The sequence below is a fragment of the Papio anubis genome, chromosome 9, assembly GCF_008728515.1.
Source record: "Papio anubis isolate 15944 chromosome 9, Panubis1.0, whole genome shotgun sequence".
Classification (NCBI taxonomy): Eukaryota; Metazoa; Chordata; class Mammalia; order Primates; family Cercopithecidae; genus Papio; species Papio anubis.
The window spans coordinates 39,868,842-39,889,235 of record NC_044984.1 but is presented as its reverse complement, the minus strand read 5'-3'; the positions used below and the strand labels follow the sequence as shown (position 1 = coordinate 39,889,235).

At 42.2% G+C, this 20,394-nt stretch overlaps 1 protein-coding gene and 1 pseudogene across 1 annotated transcript in view; both read left to right on the top strand.

Annotated features, from left to right (window-relative positions):
* Window positions 1–5,249: 5,249 nt before the first annotated feature.
* Window positions 5,250–7,138, top strand: LOC101012169 (annotated as a pseudogene).
* Window positions 7,139–19,013: 11,875 nt separating this feature from the next.
* Window positions 19,014–20,394, top strand: part of DBX2 (developing brain homeobox 2) — a 40,129-nt gene continuing 38,748 nt past the window's right edge. Inside the window, exon 1 of the mRNA XM_021922230.2 lies at window positions 19,014–20,222. Within this exon, the coding sequence (XP_021777922.2) occupies window positions 19,478–20,222 (745 nt within the window). The 5' untranslated portion in view covers window positions 19,014–19,477. The remainder of the gene's footprint in view (window positions 20,223–20,394) is intronic.

The following is a 20,394-nucleotide window of genomic DNA, read 5'->3' as shown; positions in this document are numbered from 1 at the left end:
TCTTTCAGGGGGTGACCCTAGGTTTATTCCCATAGAGATTGCAGGGTGTTCAAGGAAGGCTGATATTGTTTAGTTACCCTCATGCTGTTTTCATGATAGTGAGTTCCCAAAAGATCTAATGGTTTTATAAAGAGCTTTTCCCCTTTACTTGGCACTTCTCCTTACTGCCACCATGTGAAGAAGGACGTGTTTGCTTCCCTTTCCACCATGATTTTAAGTTTCCTGTGGACTCCGTAGTCCTGCGGAACTGTGAGTCAATTAAACTTCTTTCCTTTATAAATTACCCCATTTTGGACAGTTCTTTATAGCAGTGTGAGAATGGACTAGTACTGTAAATTGGTACTGAGTAGTGGGGTGCTGCTATAAAGATACCCCAAAATGTGGAAGCAACTTTAAAACTTGGTAACAGGTAAAAGTTGGAACAGTTTGAAGGGCTCAGAAGAGAGGAAAATGTGGGAAACTTTGGAACTTCCTAGAGACTTCTTTAACCAAATGCTAATAGCGATATGGACAATGAAGTCCAGGCTGAAGTGGTCTCACATGGAGATGAGGAACTTCTTGGTAACTGGAGTGTATTATTCCCTTTTCATGCTGCTGATAAAGACATGACGGTACTGGGAAGAAAAAGAGGTTTAATTGGACTTATAGTTCCACATGGCTGGGGAGGCCTCAGAATCATGGTAGGAGGCAAAAGGCACTCCTTACATGGTGGAGGCAAGAGAAAATGAGAGAGATGCAAAAGTAGAAACCCCTGATAAAACCATCAGATCTCATGAGACTTATTCACTACCATAACATTATGGGAGAAACTGCCCCCATGATTCAAATTATGTGCCACTGGGTCCCTCCCACAATACATGGGAATTATTGGAGTACAGTTCAAGTTGAGATTTGGGTGGGGACACAGAGCCAAACCATATCATGGAGTAAATGTGACTCTTGCTATGCTTTAGAAAAGAGACTAGTGGCATTTTGACCCTGCCCTAGATATCTGAAGAACTTTGAACTTGAGAGAGGCAATTTAGGGTATCTGGTGAAAGAAATTTTTAAGTGGCAAAGCCTTCAAGAGAAAGCAGAGCATAAAAGTTTGAAAAATTTGCAGCCTGATGATGCACTAGAAAAGAAAACCTCATTTTCTGGGGAGAAATTCAAGCCAGCTGCAGAAATTTGTATAAGTAATGAGGAGCTGAATGGTAATCACCAAGACAATGGGAAAAATGTCTCCAGGGCATATCAGAAACCTTCACAGCAGCCCCTCCCATCATAGGCCCAAAGGCCTCGGAAGGAAAAATGGTTCTGTGGACCAGGACCAGGGCCCCCCCCCGCTCTGTGCAGCCTTAGGACGTGATGCCCTGTATCCCAGCTGCTTCAGCTCCAGTCATGGCTAAAAGTTGCCAACATACAGTTCAGGCCATTGCTTCAAAGGGTGCAAGTCCTAAGCCTTGGCAGTTTTCACTTGGTGTTGGGCATGTGGGTGCACAGAAGTTCAAGAATTGAAGTTTGGGAACCTCTGCCTAGATTTCAGAGGATATATGGAAATGCCTGGATGTCTAGGCAGAAGTTTGTTGCAGGACCGGAACTCTCATGGAGAGCCTCTGTTAGGGTGGTGCAGAAGGGAAATGTGGGGTCGGGAGCCACCCTACAGAGTCTCTACTGGGGCACTGCCTTGTGGAGCTATGAGAAGAGGCCACCATCCTGCAGACTCCAGAATGGTAGATCCATTGACAGCTTGCATCGTGTGCCTGGAAAAGCCACAGACATTCAATGCCAGCCATGAAAGAAGCTGAGAGGAGGCTGTATCCTGCCAAGTCACAGGGGTAGAGTTGCCCAAGGCCATGGGAGCCCTTCTCTCACATCAGTGTGACCTAGATATGAGACATGGAGTCAGAGGAAATCATTTTGAAACTTTAAGGTTAATGACTGCCCTATTGGATTTGGGACTTGCATGAGGCCTGCAGCCCTGTTGTTCCGGCAAATTTCTCCCATTTGGAATGGGTGTATTTACCCAATGCCTGTACCCCCATTGTACCTAGGAAGTAACTAACTTGCTTTTCAATTTTACAGGCTCGTAGGCAGAAGGGATTTGCCTTGTCTCAGATGAGACTTTGGACTTGGACTTCTGTATTAATGCTAGAATGAGTTAAGACTTTGGGGAACTGTTGGGAAGGTATAATTAGTTTTGAAATGTGAGAACATGAGAATTATATGGTTTGTCTGTGTCCTCACCCAAATCTCATCTTGAATTGTAATTCCCATCATCCCCACATGTCGTGGGAAGGACTCACTGGGAGGTTATTGAATCATGGGAGTGGTTATCCTCATGCTGTTCTTGTGACAGTGAGTGAGTTCTCACGAGATCTGATGGTTTTATAAGGGGCTTTTCCCCCTTTGCTCAGTACTTCTCCTCCCTGCCACCATGTGAAGAAGGACATGTTTGCTTCCCCTTCTGCCATAATTGTGTTTCCTGGAGCCTCACAGCCCTGCAGAACTGTGAGTCAATTAAACCTGTTTCCTTTATAAATTACTCAGCCTTGGGCAGTTCTTTATAGCAGCATGAGAACAGACTAATACAAAGGCAGAAGAAACTCACAAGTGCTTTGTCAAGCCCTTGCTTACTGTCTGTTGGCCAAAGGAAGTCACATGACTGAGTTCAAAGTTGGAGTGTGAGACACTGGATGCATAGAGGTCACTAACCGGGGCCTTTATAAGCTAACATACAATACAATTATCAGGTTGTCTATTTTGTCATATTAAATTGATCAGTAGATTCAAGTGTTGCCTTCTCAATATGCCTATCTTTCAGGTAATGATGATACACCAATTCTATCATTACTTCTGCATTTATTGGTCTACACTTAAATTCTTCTGTAAAGGAGCACTTACCTCCTATAAATTATTTGCTTATGCTAAAATACACGATGAACATGTATTTCCATGTATTTGTTATTTTCATAGTAGTGAATTGGTACCATAGCATTCCAAGGGAGCTAATGAGTTTTTTTAAAAAAAATTATCGTTTTTGACTCATGGATTTTTAACCTACTTGAGGTATTTTGGTCCATTATAGTCATTATTCCTTTTCATACTTGATATGGTTTGGTTCTGTGTCCTCACCCATATCTCATCTTGAATCGTACTCCCATAATTCCCATGTGTTGTGGGAGGGACCCAGTGGGAGATAACTGAATCATGGGGGTGGTTTCTCCCATACTGTTCTCATGGTAGTAAGTAAGTCTCACAAGATCTGATGATTTGATAAGGGAAACACGTTTAGCTAGGTTCTCATTCTCTCTCTTGCCTGCTGCGATGTAAGATGTGCTTTTTGCCTTATGCGATGATTCTGAGGCCTCTCCAGCCACGTGGCACTGTAAGTTCAATGAAATTTCTTTCTTTCGTAAATTGCCCAATCTTGGGTATGTCTTTATCAGTAATGCGAAAACAAACTAATACAATACTCAAGCTGCCCCATCTTGTCCTAGTGGCAGTACCTTCAATTGGGCTCCTGTGTCTTTTTGATGTGATCCCAGATAGCTTTCTTGCTTCCTTATATGGCTAGATCTTCCAAGCTCATCCTGCTGCAGAGGTGGATTCAGCTGTTTCTCCAGAGAGTCCTGGTTCCTTTTACTGGGGAATATTTAAAGACCACACAATATGGGTTCTAGGAGATAGGAGGGTTAAACAACAGATTCTGTGTGAACAACATTACAGTCTTGCAAATGTGGTAGACATGTAGGTGTAATTTGTTTGTTTTCTTTTGTAATATACTAACCTCCACTTCATTCTTCTGGGAACAGCATTTCATCTTTTGGGAAATTGGTTTTTTCTCACTTTAGTCATTTGTTTTTAGTCATCATACTCTTCCTCTCTAGGTCTAAGCACAGGCATGTCACCAAAGTCCTCTGCTAGAATCTTTTGAACTGGAATAGGAGAAAGAATTAAGTTACTAACAAAATTTTGAGAGGTGCTGGAGCTGTCCGTTAGCCGTAATGTCTACTGTGTGTAGGAAGCTGGTTTCATATCCCATATGGTTTGGCTCTGTGTCCCCACACAAATCTCATGTTGAATTGTAATTCTCAATGTTGGAGGAGGGACCTGGTGGGAGGTGATTGGATCATAGGGGCAGATTTCCCCCATGCTGTTCTCCTGATAGGGAGTTCTCACAAGATCTGATGGTTTAAAAGTGTGTGGCACTTCTCCTCTTGTGCACTTTCTCTCTTCTGCTACCATGTGAAGAAGGTTCTTGTTTCCCCCTTCACCTTCTACCGTGATTGTAAGTTTCCTAAGGCCTTGCAATCATGCTTCCTATACAGCCTGTGGAACTGAGTCAATTAAAACTCTTTTCATAAATTACCCAGTCTCTGGTAGTTCTTTATAGCTGTGTGAGAACAGACTAATGTAACATCCTTGGTGAATTCAGTGTCTATGGGGATATTTCATCTATTGTCTCCACCTCAGATATCTCTTTGTCAAACGTATTGGCTTGGACTTGTTGCCACTTTAGCCTGTCACTCCCATTACCATTATCTTAGAATGTTTCATTAACTGGAACTGCTCTGCTTCTGAAATTGTAACATTGGCAGCCACCTCACTGATCACAATCATTTCTTTCACCAGTGCTCTCACTTTGGCATTTATGATTCACAAATTTTATACCCTACTGAGATTGCTGGTCCCCTAACTTCTCAGGGTTCCTCCTATCTTCCCTTTCCAGTCTACCCTACAAAATGCATATCTTTACTCATGCTCATTGCTCCTGGGTTATTTTTCCAGAGCCTGCCTGCAGAACTGTTATTATGAAACAGTCCAACTCTCCCTTCTAGTCTTGGGTCCTTTTGGAGAAAAGTACACAATAGTATGTGCCTATTAAAAAGCCACTAAAAATTCATGGTCTGAGGGCCTCAGCTGAGATCTACTGTGTTATCTGGCACTTTCCTCTCTGATATGGTTAGGTTTTGCGCTCCCATCCAAATCTCATCTTAAATCATGAATCCCATAATCCCCAGTTGCAGAGGGATAGACCTGGTGGGAGGTGATTGGATCATGGGGGCGCTGTTCCCCATGCTGTTCTCTTGATAGTGAGTTTTCACGAGATCTGATGGTTTTATAACTGTGTGATAGTTCCTCCTTCTCACGCTTGCTCTCTCTCATCTGCCGCCATGTTAAGATGTGCCTCAAGAGCTGGCCGCGGGGCCGCTGCTCTGCCATTGGTTGAGGCGCAGAGCGAAGTGAAGGGCTGCCCAGGTGAGGCCAGGCTGACGGAAAAAGATGGATACTACTATACTGAATACGCAGAATCTGTTTGAGCAGCTTGTGCTCGGGGCGGAGATTCTCAGTGAAGGAAACGAACTGCAATTTATCCAGCTGGTGAAGGACTTTGAGGATTTCTTTAAAAAGTGGGAGAGGACTGACTATGAGCTGGGGGAAATACAAGGATCTTTTGATAAAAGCAGAGACTGAGTGAAATGCTCTGGATGTTAAGCTGAAGCATGCATATAATCAGGTGGATGCAGACATCCAAACGGCGAGCTGAGGCTGACTGCCAAAAGCTGGAATGACAGATTCAGTTGATTCGAGAGATGTTCATGTGTGACATATCTGGCCAACTAAGCGGGGAGCAAAAATCAGCTTTGGCTTTTCTCAACAGAGGCCAACCATCCAGCAGCAATGCTGGGAACAAAAGACTATCAATCATCGATGAATCTGGTTCCATTTTATCAGATATCAGCTTTGACAAGACTGATGAATCACTGGATTGGGGCTCTTCTTTGGTGAAGACTTTCAAGCTGAAGAAGAGAGAAAAGAGGCGCTCTAGTAGCCGACAGTTTGTTGATGGTCCCTCTGGACCTGTAAAGAAAACCCGTTCCATTGGCTCCACAGTAGACCAGGTGGAATGAATCCATAGTTGCAAAAACTACCGTAACTGTTCCCAGAGATGGCGGGCCCATCAAAGCTGTGTCCACTATTGAGACTGTGCCATATTGGATCAGGAGCCAAAGGAAAACAGGTACTTTACAACCTTGGAACAGTGACCCCACCCTGAACAGCAGGCAGCTGGAGCCAAGAACTGAGACAATGTGGGCACGCCAGAGAGTAACAGAGGGATGTACCTGCATGACTTTGTCTCTAAGACGGTTATTAAACCTGAATTCTATGTTCCATGTGGAAAGCAGATAAAATTTGGGAAACTATCTCTGAAGTGTGGAGACTGTTGTGTGGTCTGTCATCCAGAATGTCGGGACCACTGTCCCCTTACCTGCATTCGTACTCTGATAGGAACACCTGTCAAGATTGGAGGGGGAATGCTGGCTTACTTTGTATCCCAGACCTCTCCAATGATCCCCTCCATTGTTGTGCATTGTGTAAATGAGATTGAGCAGAGAGGTCTTACTGAGAGAGGCCTGTATAGGATCTTGGGCGGTGACCGCACAGTAAAAGCTGAAAGAGAAATTCCTCAGAGTGAAAACTGTACCCCTCCTCAGCAAAGTGGATGATATCCACGCTATCTGCAGCCTTCTAAAAGACTTTCTTCGAAACTTCAAAGAACCTTTCGCCTAAACAAAGCTTTTATGGAAGCAGCAGAAATCACAGATGAAGACAACAGCATAGCTGCCATATACCAGGCTGTTGGTGAACTGCTCCAGGTCAACAGGGACACACTGGCTTTCCTCACGATTCACTTGCAGAGAGTAGCTCAGAGTCCACAGACTAAAATGAATGCTGCCAATCTGGCTAAAGTCCTTGCCCTATAATAGTGGCCCATGCTGTGCCCAATCCAGACCCAGTTACAATGTTACAGGACATCAAGTGTCAACTCAAGGTGGTCAAGCGCCTGCTTTCCTTGCCCCTGGAGTATTGGAGTCAGTTCACCATAGTGGAGCAAGAGAACATTGACCCCCTACATGTCATTGAAAACCCAAATGCCTTTTCAACATCACAGACACCAGATATTAAAGTGAGTTTACTGGCATCTGTGACCACTCCTGGACATCAGCTTCTCAAGACTCCTTCATCTAGTTCCCTGTCACAGAGAGTCAGTTCCACCCTCACAAAGAACACTCCCAGATTTGGAAGCAAAAGCAAGTTTGCCACCAACCTAGGATGACAAGGCAACTGTTTTACTTCTACAATGTTCCAGTGAAGTCACATCTGCCTATTACTCCCAGCACTGACTATAAGAAAGGACACCTGTACTCTCTGCTCTGCAGCCTCCTGTACTCATGACTACTTTTGGCATTCTCCAGGCTTTTATTCAAGTTTAATTTTGCACGAGAGTTTTACTAAAATTACATGTATCTCCCCTTCCTTCTCCTCGAGTCACATAATATCAGTACCTTGTTCCGGTCATTGTTGGGAGCTTTTAGATGAGAGATCTTTCCAAGGGTAGCAGGGTTAGTATGGAATTGATTGTGATTCTTTTGGGGGAAGGGGGGTTATTATCCCTTTGGCTTAAAGTCAAATGCTGCTCATGGAATGAATGATCTTTCTCTAGTTTCATTTATAACTGATTTCCATGAGACAATGACAAAAACCCTACCTATCTGGTAAGATTGACTTGTCTCAGGGTGGGAAGTGGGAGGGTGGGGCAAAGAAAGGATTACACCAGAAGATTTAGGATGCCTCCTTCTAAGACCTGGAAATTCTCATTCCCCATTATGAACAGAGCTATAATATGGAGCTTTCATAAAAATGGGATGCATTGAGGACAGAACTAGTGATGGGAGTATGCGTAGTTTTAATTTGGATGATTAGGTCTTTAATAGTGTTGAGTGGCACAACCTTGTAAATGTGAAAGTACAACTTGTATTTATCTCTAATATGCCATTGGCTGAACTTTGGGTTAACTTGGGGTCAAAGTCAGTTTTTCTTTTAAAATTGAATTCATTCTGATGCTTGACCCCCATACTCCCAATCTTGTCCAGTGGAGCCCAACTTCTAAAGATCAATATGTCATCCTTTGGCATCTCAACTAACAATAAAGAATAGGCTATAAGGAAGATGGTAAATATTTTATGTGGTAAGAAAAGCCACAGTCATTTTTTCTTTGCACTTTGGATGCTGAAATTTTCCCATGGAACACAACCACATCTAGACAGATGTTAGGGTTTTCTTTTGTTAAAATTATTCTTAGTTTCTGTAAAAATGATTTCCTTCTATAGAATGTTTAACTTTATATTGAGCCTTATCTGTAAAACACCTATTTAGAATAATATTTGGGAAAAAGTAAATGGCTTTTTCAAAATAGAAAACAAAACAAAACAAAAAAGATGTGCCTCTTCCCCTCCCGCCATGATTGTTGTAAGTTTCCTGAGGCCTTCCCAACCCTGCAGAACTATGAATCAATTAAACGCCATTTCTTTATAAATTATCCAGCATTGGGCAGTTCTTTACAGCCATGTGAAAGCAGACTAATACAGTCATACATTCTCGTCTCAGATGGCTATTCCAGACCTTCCCCTAGCTCCTCTCCTTACTACAGCAGACTCTAGTCTCTTGCCCTCAATCTCAGCTGATGACCTCATTTTAAACTTTCTGTTAACAATTACTCTGATTTGCTTTTAAGTGTCAGACACTGAGCAAGATGTTTTGAATGCATTATCGTATTTACACATCAAAATAGTGCTATGAGTTAGGGATAAATATTCCATTTCACCTAAGAGAAAATGGATTCTAAGAGAGGTTAAACAACTGTCCCATGAGTGTCCAGTATACTTGTATAACAAACCACTCCAATTTATTGGGTTAAAATAATTAACTAGAGTAATTTCTTTTGAGTTCTGAGTCCATTGGCTGGTTCTGCTGCTCTGGACTGGACTCAGTCATGCATCTGCTGTCAGCTGGCAGGTGAGCTGGGATCTTGGGACAATCCAGCTTTGCTCCATGTGGCCTCTTATCTCCTCCCATGGGCTACACCAGGTCTATTTTCACATATTAACAAGAGTTCATGAAAGGAAGTAGAAACACACAAGTGTCCTTCAAGCCTCTGCTTGCTATCCCATGGGATGAAATAAGTCCCATGATTAAGCCCAGAGTCAGAATGGGAGTGAACTACAAAACTGTAGTGGGGAGGGAACTCATAGTTTGGACTATAAATGAAATTGATCTACCACACATAGCTAATCAGTTGTACAGATGAATTTCAAACCCAGATCTCTTAACACAGAGCCAATTTTCTTTCCTCTATACTCACAGCTGCTTCACCAGAAAAAAATCCAGAAATCATGAGGCAAGAATTCTAATGTTTTTCTTCCCCCTTCTCACAAAGTCTCTCTGAATCCATTTTTATCTCTTTTCTCTCATGTGAGGAAAAGTGTTGTCCCTTCTTTGTTCAATTTTAATTGTCCCACTAGGACTATGGATCCTACTTTTTCCTTCCTCCTCAAGAACTTTGCTTCCTTAAACACCCCCATCTATCCTTAACCTTCAGCCTCTCCTCTGCAGTGCCCCTTTTCTCTCATCATATAAATATCCTTGACTCTTCTTTTAATCACATGATTTCCTTTAGCTTTCCCTTTGTGTTTCTTCAACCTCCCCATTGCCACCTTTTTACCTTCTACTGGCATTCAGCAGTCCACAAACTAGTTTCTGGCTCCCTTGCCCCCATGAAAAGAGGCTCTTGCCCAAGTCACTCATGATCAAGTTATTTATTTGGTCTGAGGCATTTTTAGAGTTAGTATATTAAGGTCGGTGAGGATAAGCTGTGGAAACCAATTCCTAAATCTTAATGGGATTACCAATAAAAGCTTAGTTTTCATTTAGGTCATGATCTCCTCATGTATTTGCTTGTTGGCATTCCCTGTGGTGACCTGGGTCCTTAGGCTCCTTTCATCTTGTGGCTCCACCATCTCTTATGGACTTAAGGCCCTCCACTGGAGCTCTGCATCTGGCAGCTGAGGAGCGAAGAGTGTGGAAGATTGTTTGAGTTGTTAGAAGGGGGCAGGGCCAGGGAGAAATTTATCACTTCTACCTTTATTCCATTGGCCATAACACAGCCTGCAAGGAAGGCTGGAACATGCATTGCAGCTGTCTTCCAGTTGGAAAATTAAACTGTTGAGTATACAGCAGTTCTTTACCAAAGTCTGCCATCGTTTCTTTCTGAAACTCTCTCCTGTGTCTTCCATGACACCATTTTCTCTTGGTTTGTCTTCAAATCCTGGCTGTTTATTTTCAGTCTCTCACAGATCCTCTTTTATTCATTTCCTTAAATGTTGGCATCCTGCTGCACTTTGTTCTTAAGTCATTTCTCTTCTCACTAAATATTCTTCCTGGAACATTCCATAAATAACCAGCAGATCTATTTCCATCTTTTTGTTCAGACCCCGATGTAAAACCTGCTGTTCTTCCTTTAAGTCTCCATTTTGGTAAGTGGGCATCTTCCCCAGTCACCAAACCAGAAAATGAAGTGATCCTACATTCTTCTTTTATCCTCTGTAACTGAAGGTTTCAGTCTCAGCACTACTGACATTTTGGGCCAGATAATTATGTGTTGTGGGAGAGGTTCTGCACATTGTAGAATGTTTAGCAGCATCCTTGGCCTTTACCTGCTAGATACCAGTAGGGAACCCCTTCCCACGTTGTGACAATCCCCAAAAATATCCAGACATTGCCAAATGTCCCCTGGGGAGGGGGAGACTGTCTCCAGTTATCTCCAGTTAAGAACTGCCCTATAAAATCATCCAGTCCTACAGATTCAACCCTGTAGTTCAACATTTTCTTTCTTCATTTAAATCTTTTTGCCATTCATTTCATCTTCTTCTTTTTTTTTTTTTTTTTTTTTTTTGAGACAAAGTTTTACTCTGTCACCCAGGCTGGAGTGCGGTGGCACAATAACAGCTCACTGCATCCTTGACCTCCTGGGCTAAAGTGATCCTCCGACCTCAGCCTCTCAAGAAGCTGGGACCACAGGAGCATGCCACCACACCCAAATAATGTTTTTGATTTTTTTTGTACAGATGGGGTCTCCCTATGTTGCTCAGGCTGGTCTCAAACTCCTGAGCTCAAGCAATCCTCCCACCTCGGCCTCCCAAAGTGCTAGAATTACAGGTATGAGCCACCTTGCCTGACCCATTTCATTAATTTCACATAATTTCGCCTCTAGATATTTCCAATTGCCTCCTCTCTGGCTGTGGCAAGCAAGTTTGCTGAACCAACAGTAATTCTTGACTCAAATATTTGTTGCTACCATGCACTAAAGAAAAATGGAATGCTTGTTTTTCAGCCTCATTTGCATCTAAGGATAACCAGTTGACACAATGTAGCATGGAATATTAGGTTCATGAAGGGAAGCTAGTTGAACTTAAAGGTTAACAGCAAAGCTTTGGAATCATCCAGCTTGGATCATTGCATCCCAGCCTCATCACTCTGACAATTGTGCCACCTTAGGAAAGTTATTTAAATTCTATGTGCCCCATCAGTAAAACTGGGATAATAGTAGTACCAACCTTATAGTATTATTGTGAAGATAAATGAGTTAATATGTATAAAGTGTTTAATACAGGCATTCCTTGTTTTATTGTTTCATTCCACTTTGCTTCATTGTGCTTCACAGAAATTGCGTATTTTACAAATTGAAGATTTGTGTCAACCCTGCAAGGCTATCACTGAGCAAGGCTATCAGTACAATTTTTCCAACAGCATGTGTTCACTTTGTGTCTCTGTGTCACATTTTGGTAATTCTTGCAATATTTTGAAAGTTTTCATTATTATTATATCTGTTATGGTGATCTGTGATCTTTGACATTATTATAATGTCAAATTGTTTGTAATTGTTTGGGGGCACCAAGAACTGTGCCCATATAAGACAGTAAACTTAATAAATGTTGTATGTGGTCTGACCACTCCACCAACTGGCTGTTGGTTGTTTTCCCACCTCTCTGCCTCTCCTCATGCTTTCCCATTCCCTGAGACATAACAAGATTCAGCCAATTAAAAAGCCTAGTTTGTAAATGTTCAGGTGAAAGGAAAAGTCACACAACTCTCACTTTAAATCAAAAGCTAAAAATGATTAAGCTTAGTGAGGAAGGCATGTCAAAAGTTAAGACAGGACAAAAGTTAGGCCTCTTGCACCAAACAGCTAAGATGTGAATGCAAAAGGAAAGTTACTGAAGGAAATTAAAAGTGCTACTCTAGGGAACCCACACATGATAAGGAAATAAAACAGCCTTATTGCTGATATAGAGAAAGTTTAAGTGGTCTGGATAGAAGACCGAACCAACCACAGTATTTCCTTAAGCCAAAGCCTTAGCCAGAGAAAGGCCCCAACTTTCTTCAATTCTATGAAGGCTGTGGGAGGTGAGGAAGCTACAGAATAAAATGTGAAACTAACAGAAGTTGATTCATGCGGTTTAAGGAGAGACGCCATCTCCATAACATAAGAGTGCAAAAGTGAAGTGCCAAGTGCTGATGGAGAAGCTGAAGCATGTGTTCCAGAAGATCTAGCTGAGATCATCGATGGAGGTGGCTACACTAAACAACAGGTTTTCAATGTAAATGAAACAGTCTTCTGTTAGAAGAAGATGCCAGGTAGGACTTTCATAGCCAGAGAGGAGAAGTCAGTGCCTGGCTTTGAAGCTTCAAAAGACAGGCTGACTCTCTTGTTAGGGGGTAATGCAGCCGGTGACTTTAAGTTGAAGCCAATGGCATTTACTCTTATGAAAATCCTAGGGCCTTTCAGATTTCTTTCAAAATATTATTGCTCATTGACAATGCACCTCGTCATCGAAGAGCTCTCATGGAGCTATACAAGGAGATTAATGTTGTTTCCATGCTGCTAACACAATATCCCTTCTGCAGCCCATGGATCAAGGAGCCATTTCAACTTTTAAGTCTTATTCTTTAAAAAAAATTTGTAAGGCTATAGCTGCCATAAAGGTGATTTCTCTGATGGATCAGGGAAAAGTAAATTGAAACATGCTGGAAAGGATTCACCATTCTAGATTCCATTAAGAACATTCATGATTCACGGGAAGAGGTCAAAATAACATTAACAGGAGTTCAGCAGAAGTTAATTCCAACCTTCATGCATTACTTTGAGGGGTTTAACACATTAGTGGAGGAAGTAACTGCAAATGTGCTACAAGTAGCAAGAGAACTAGAATTTATAAATGGAACCCGAAGACATGACTGAATTGCCCCAATCTCATGATCAAACTTGAACAGATGGGGAGTTGCTTCTCAGTGATATGCAAAGAAACTGGGTTCTTGAGATGGAACCTACTCTTGGTGAAGATACTGTGAACATTTTTGAAATGGCCACAAAGGATTTAGAACACTGCATAAACTCATTTGGTAAAGTAGTGGCAAGGTTTAAAAGGATTGACTCCAATTTTGAAATAAGTTCTACAATGGGTAAAATGCTATGGTATCAACCAGCATTTCATGCTACAAACAAATCTTTCCTGAAAGAAAGAGTCCATTGGTGTGGCAAATTTCATTGTTGTCTTATGTTAAGAAATTGCCACAGCTACCTCAATCCTTAGCCACCCTGGTCAGTCAGCAACCATCAACATTGATGCAAGACCTTCTACCAGCAAAAAGATTATAACTCGCTAAAGGATCAAAGGAATATTAGCACTTTTTAGCAATAAAGTATTTTTAAATTAAGGTACGTACTTTTTTAAAGACATAATGATATTGCACACTTAATAGAGTGTAAACATAACTTTTATATGCTCTGGAAAACAAAAAAAATTGTGTGACTTGGTTTCTTTTGATATTCACTTTATGGTGGTGGTCTAGAACTGAATTCACAATATCTCTGAGGTATGCCTGTACTGTGCCTGGCTGCATGGTCACTATTATATATTATATTATATATATATATAGTGATGACAATAATCATGTAATCACTCTTTTCCCTGCTCAATCTCAAATTTTACCACTTCACATCCTATCACCAACCGCTATTCACCTTTACTATTCAGTTCAGGGCCCAGCGCAGCAGCTCATGCCTGTAATCCGAGCACTTGGGGAGACCCAGGTGGGAGGATTACTTGACCGAGGCCAGGAGTTCCAGGAGTTCGAGAATTGTGTCTGCATTCCTGCCTGGGTGACAAAGTCAGATTCTGTCTTTAAAAAAAAAAAAAACTGAACAACAACAACAACAACAAGCAAACTCAGTTCAGTGAGACTGCCTTTATTTCTGTTTTTTTTGTTTTTTTTGTTTTTTTTTTTTAGTTTCCATAGGTTATTGGGTAACAGGTGGTGTTTGTTTACATTCTTTAGTGGTGATTTGTGAGAGTTTGGTGCACCCATCACCCGAACAGTATACATGGCACCCAATTTGTAGTCTTTTATCCCTCACTCCCCACTCAAGACTTTCCCCTGAGTCCCCAAAGTCCATTGTGTCATTTGTATGCCTTTGCATCCTCATAACTCAGCTTCCATATATGAGTGAGAACATACAATGTTTGGTTTTCCATTCCTGAGTTACTTCACTTAGAATAGTCTCCAATCTCATCCAGGTCACTGCAAATGTCATTCATTCGCTCCTTTTTATGGCTGAGTAGTATTCCATCATATATATATATGATGGAATATATATGGAGTGTGTGTGTGTGTGTATATATATATATATATATATAAAAACCACACAGTTTCTTTATCCACTCGTTGATTGATAGGTATTTAGGTTGGTTCCGCATTTTTGCAATTGCAAATTGTGCTGCTATGAACATGCATGTTTGTATAATGACTGGTTTTCCTCTGGGTAGATACCCAGTAGTGAGACTGCTGGATCAAATGGTAGTTCTACTTTTAGTTCTGTAAGGAATGTCCACACTGTTTTCCATAGTGGCTGTACTAGTTTACATTCCCACTAGCAGTGTAGAAGTGTCCCCTGTTCACCACATCTGTGCCAACATCTATTATTTTTATTTTTTATTTTTTGATTACGGCCGTTTTTGCAGGAGTAAGGTGGGATCACATCGTGGTTTTGATTTGCATTTCCCTGATCATTAGTGATGTTGTACACTTTTTCATATGTTTGTTGGCCATTTGTATATCTTCTTTTGAGAATTTTCTATTTATGTCGTTAGCCCACTTTTTGATGAGATTTTTTTTTCTTGCTAATTTGTTTGAGCTCATTGTATATTCTGGATATTAGACCTTTGTCAGATGTAGTTTGTGAAGATTTTTCTCCCACTCTGTGGATTGTCTGTTTACTCTGCTGACTGTGCCTTCACTGTGCAAAAGCTCTTTAGTTTAATTAAGTCCCAGCTATTTATCTTTGTTTTTGTTGCATTTGCTTTTGGCTTCTTAGTCATAAAATCCTTGCCTAAGGCAATGTCTCGAAGGGGTTTTCCAATGTTATCTTTTAGAATTTTTATAGTTTCAGGTTTTAGATTTAAGTCCTTGATCAATCTTGAGGTGATTTTTATATAAGGTGAGAGATGAGAATTGAGTTTCATTCTCCTACATGTGGCTAGCCAATTATCTCAGCACCATTTGTTGAATAGGGTGTCCTATCCCCACTTTATGTTTTTGTTTGCTTTGTCAAAGATCAGTTGGCTGTAAGTATTTGGGTTCTCTATTCTGTTCCATTGGTCTACGTGCCTATTTTTATACCAGTACCATGCTGTTTTGGTGACTGTGGCCTTATAGAGTTCGAACTCGGGTAATGTGATGCCTCCAGATTTGTTCATTTTGCGTAGTCTTGCTTTGGCTATGTGGGCTCTTTTTTAGTTCCATATGAATTTTAGGATTGTTTTTTCCAATTTTGTGAAGAATGATGGTGGTATTTTGGTGGGAATTGTATTGAATTTGTAGATTGCTTTTGGCAGTATAATCATTTTCACAATATTGATTCTACCCATCCATGAGCATGAGATGTGTTTCCATTTATTTGTGTTGTCTATGATTTTTTCCAGCAGCGTTTTGTACTTTTCCTTGTAGAGGTCTTTCACCTCACTGGTTAGATACATTCCTAAGTATTTTATCTTATTTTTTTGCAGCTATTGTAGGAGGGGTTGAATTCTTGATTTGATTCTCAGCTTGGTCGCTGTTGATGTATAGAAGAGCTACTGATTTGTGTATATTAATTTTGTATCTGGAATCTTTGCTGAATTTTTTTAAATTATCAGTTCTGAGAGCTTTCTGGAGGAGTCTTTAGGGATTTTTAGGGAAACAATCATATCATCAGCAAACAGCGACCGGTTGACTTCCTCTTTGCTGAGTTGGATGCCATTTATTTATTTCTGTTGTCTGATTGCTCTGGCTAGGACTCCCAGTACTATGTTGAAGAGAAATGGGGAGAATGGGCATCCTTAAGTTGTTCCAGTTCTCAGAAGGAATGCTTTCAACTTTTCCCCATTCAGTATTATGTTGGCGGTGGGTTTGTCAGAGATGGATGGCTTTTGTTACGTTGAGGTATGTTCCCTGTATGCCGATTTTGCTGAGAATTTTAATCATAAAGGAATGTTGGATTTTTTTGAATGCTTTTTCTGTGTCTACCAAGGTGATCATGCAATTTTTGCTTTTAATTCTGTTTATGTGGTGTATCACATTTACTGACTTGCATATGTTAAGCCATTCCTGCATCCCTGGTATGAAACCCACTTGATCATGGTGGATTTCTTTTTTTTTTTTTTTTTTTTTTTTTTTTTTGCTATCTTGTTGGATTTGGTTAGATAGCATTTTGTTAAGGATTTTTGCATTTATGTTAATCAGAGATATTGGTCTGTAGTTTTCTTTTTTGGTTATGTCCTTCCATGGTTTTGGTATTAGGGTAATCCTGGCTTCACAGAAGGATTTAGGGCAGATTCCCTCTTTCTCTATCTTGTGGAATAGTGTCAACAGGATTGGTACCAATTCTTTGGATGTCTGGTCAAATTCTGCTGTGAATCCGTCTGGTTCTGGACTGTTTTTGTCAGTAAATTTTAAATTGCCATTTTAATCTCACTGCTTATTATTGGTCTGTTTAGGATATCTAATTCTTCCTGATTTATACTAGGAGGGTTGTATCTTTCTAGGAATTTATCCATCTCCTCTAGGTTTTCTAGTTTGTGTGCATAAGGATGTTCATAGTAGCCTTGAATGATCTTTTGCATTTCTGCAGTGTCAGTTGTAATATCTTCCATTACATTTCTAATTGAGCTTGTTTGGATTTTCTCTCTTCTTTTCTTGGTTAATCTTGCTAAGAGTCTATCAATTTTATTTATCTTTCCAAAGAACCAGCTTTTTATTTCATTCATCTTTTGTATTTTGTTTGTTTTAATTTCATTTAGTTTTGCTATGATCTTGGTTATTTCCTCTCTTCTGCTGGGTTTGGGTTTTGTTTGTTCTTTTTTCTCTAGTTCCTTGAGGTGCAACCTTAGATTGTCTGTTTGTGCTCTCTCATACTTTCTGATGTAGGTGTTTAGGGCTATGAACTTTCCTCTTAGCACGCCTTTGTTGTATCCCAGAGGTTTTGATAGACACCTAACACTGGAGCTCCTAATTTTATAAAACAATTACTAATACACCTAAGAAATGAGATAGATAGCAACACAATAGTAGTGGGGGGGGCTTCATACTCCACTGACAGCACTGGACAGGTCATCAAGACAGAAAGTCAGCAAAGAAACAATGGATTTAAACTATATCCTGGAACAAATGGACTTAACAGATATTTACAGAACATTCTATCCAACAGCTGCAGAATATACATTCTATTTATCAGTGCACAGAGCTTTCTCCAAGATAGCTTCAATAAATTTAAGAAAATTGAAATTATATCAAGCACTCTCTCAGATCACAGTGGAATAAAACTGAAAATCAACTCCAAAGGGAATCTTCAAAACAATGCAAATACATGGAAATTAAATAACCTGCTCCTGAATGATGATTGGGTCAAAAATGAAATCAAGATGGAAATTAAAAAATTCTTCAAACTGAATGACAATACAGGCTGTCTTTAGAAAGTTTTCTCTCACATTTTTCCTTTCAAATTAGAAGCCCTTCCTCAGATGTTACTTTTCTTCCCGCAGTAGGCTGTGAATTCCCACGAGGCAAGGACCAGATCTTTCTTCTATGTATTCCCAAGACCACCACAAGTGTTCAATAAATATGAAATGCTCAGTAAAGGTCTGCTGACTAAATCAACAAGTGAATGAACATTGGTAGTATACATCAGTCTTTCAAATAACTTTCCTCCCATTTAGTAGCAGGTCATAAAATTGTCCACCCTCTTAGGAAAAAAATCCAAACTTTATTAATTTAGTTACCTATGCTCATCTTTGATGAAGCTGGGCATTTAAATTCACCATAAGGTGAACTTATGAAGAATATTTATCTCACTAGCCTGGCAACTCTGGCCAGATTTTAACTAAATTGAGGCCACAGACCAAATTATTCTTAGGATAAAGAGGAAAAATATAATGTGACTCCAAACTTCACAGACATCCTTAAAAAATCTCACTCTAAATAAATTCATCTAAATTTGGACAGGAGAGTAGCAATGGTAAGTGTTAATTGGCAGAGAGTTCACAATTTTAACACTCCACTGTTACACAGAGTTTCCTAAAAGAGCAGCCTTCCCAAAGTTGTCTTGTGGTTAAAAAGCAAGCTTTAATTACACACACACACATCCCTACCCACCCACCCACCCATGCTTTTCATCTGTCCAGTTCCCACTTAGCAAACTGTTAATACATCTTAAAATACTTAAATTTTCAGAGTTAAAAAAAAAGAGCAGCTGTAATCCTAAGTAACGCAGTGTTTTCATCCCCGTCTCCCTGCAGAAACGTACTCAACTACCAATGTCTAGGAGGACCTGGTGGTGGTTTTTTCCCTCCAGGTTTTGAACACAACCATCTGTCATTTGGCATTTAACCAACCCCGACTACGAGCTCCTTCTCTAGATCAACAAGTATTAGCTCCTCTCTTCTGGAGTGAAGAAGCTGTAGGCACCTCTCCCCACAACCCTTAAAACAAATCTTATTAAAAGGTGACCGGAAATGAGTCACTGGAAACAGAAATTTCTTAAAAGATCTCTGAGAAAAACACATCTCCTTCCCCCTTACAACATAAGGGCTTCATTTAATATGCAAACAACCCACTCTTTGAGAAGTAACTTTTCAACTGCGGCACAGCTACAACAGTCTCGGTAATATCCTTCCACTGACCCTGATAACAGCCCTTCCAGCCACTAGCGACTCCGTTTACTTCCCCCGGAAACCCATCAGTTGCTGAAGTGACAACCAACACTGGAATGCCAGGGTTCGCCCAACAGGTAGTACGGGGAGGCGCCCCAGACGACAGGGCGTTCCCCCCACCCCACCCCGCCCTCTGGGCGCTCCACGCCGGCATCCACCTGACCCCGCGCCTGGGGGATTGCGCGGGCTCCAGCGAGAGTGCCAAGGCTCTGCACGGCCGCGGGGAGGAGGTGAGCGCGCCCGATTCACGTCGCTTTCATGCCCACCTCCTCCCACTACGAGTCCCCTCCCCTTGCCACAGCACTGCCCTTGTTGGCCGCGTCTGTCACTTTGTAGGACTGGTGACATGAATGGATGGGCTGGACACACCTTCAGTCCTTTCAGAAAAAAAACAAACCAGAAAAAACCGTCCAGATCTGCATAGAGAGGGGGAAAGACTCCCCCCGACGCTCCCAGAGCCTAAGCCGTGGGCCAGAGAAATTCACAGCTTCCCCCTCCCACACTCACTCCTCCCATCCCTTAAAAAACGCCCAACGCAAATAAATAATATCGTTCGAAGCCCGCCGCCGTCCCGGGCGGCCTCTTCTCCCCGCCCGGCTCGGCGCGCTCCAGCTCTGCGGCAGGCGGCGACGAGAAGCTGCGGCTCCTTGTGCGGTGCGGCGGGCGCGCAGCAGGCCAGCCGGCGCCGCACTATGCTCCCCAGCGCGGTGGCAGCCCACGCCGGTGCGTACTGGGACGTGGTGGCTTCCTCCGCGCTCCTCAACCTCCCCGCTGCGCCCGGCTTTGGCAACCTGGGCAAGAGTTTCCTGATCGAGAACTTGCTGCGGGTCGGGGGTGCCCCGACGCCCGGGCTGCAGCCGCCCGCGCCCCACGGCCCGGCGACCGCCCTGGCCACCGCGGGCGCGCAACTCCGGCCCCTGCCCGCCAGCCCGGTTCCCCTAAAGCTGTGCGCCGCAGCCGAACAAGTTAGCCCCGCCGGGGCGCCCTACGGTACGCGGTGGGCTTTTCAAGTGCTCAGTCCCTCTATGGACAGTGCCACGCTGCCGGGCCGGGCTCCGGGGGACCGAGACTGTACCTTCCAGCCTTCAGCGCCAGGTGAGCCAGCTCTCCCCTCCCTCCCCAGCCGCGACCGTGTCCCCAGGCCGGGCGGTCACGGGATCTGGCAGCGCCGGCGGTGCGCACTGTGCCCGGGGAGCGCCGGTTTGGGACCTTCCTGGAGCATTTCAAGCTTTAGTGGAGATGCCACTTTGGGAGTCGGGGGCCCAGG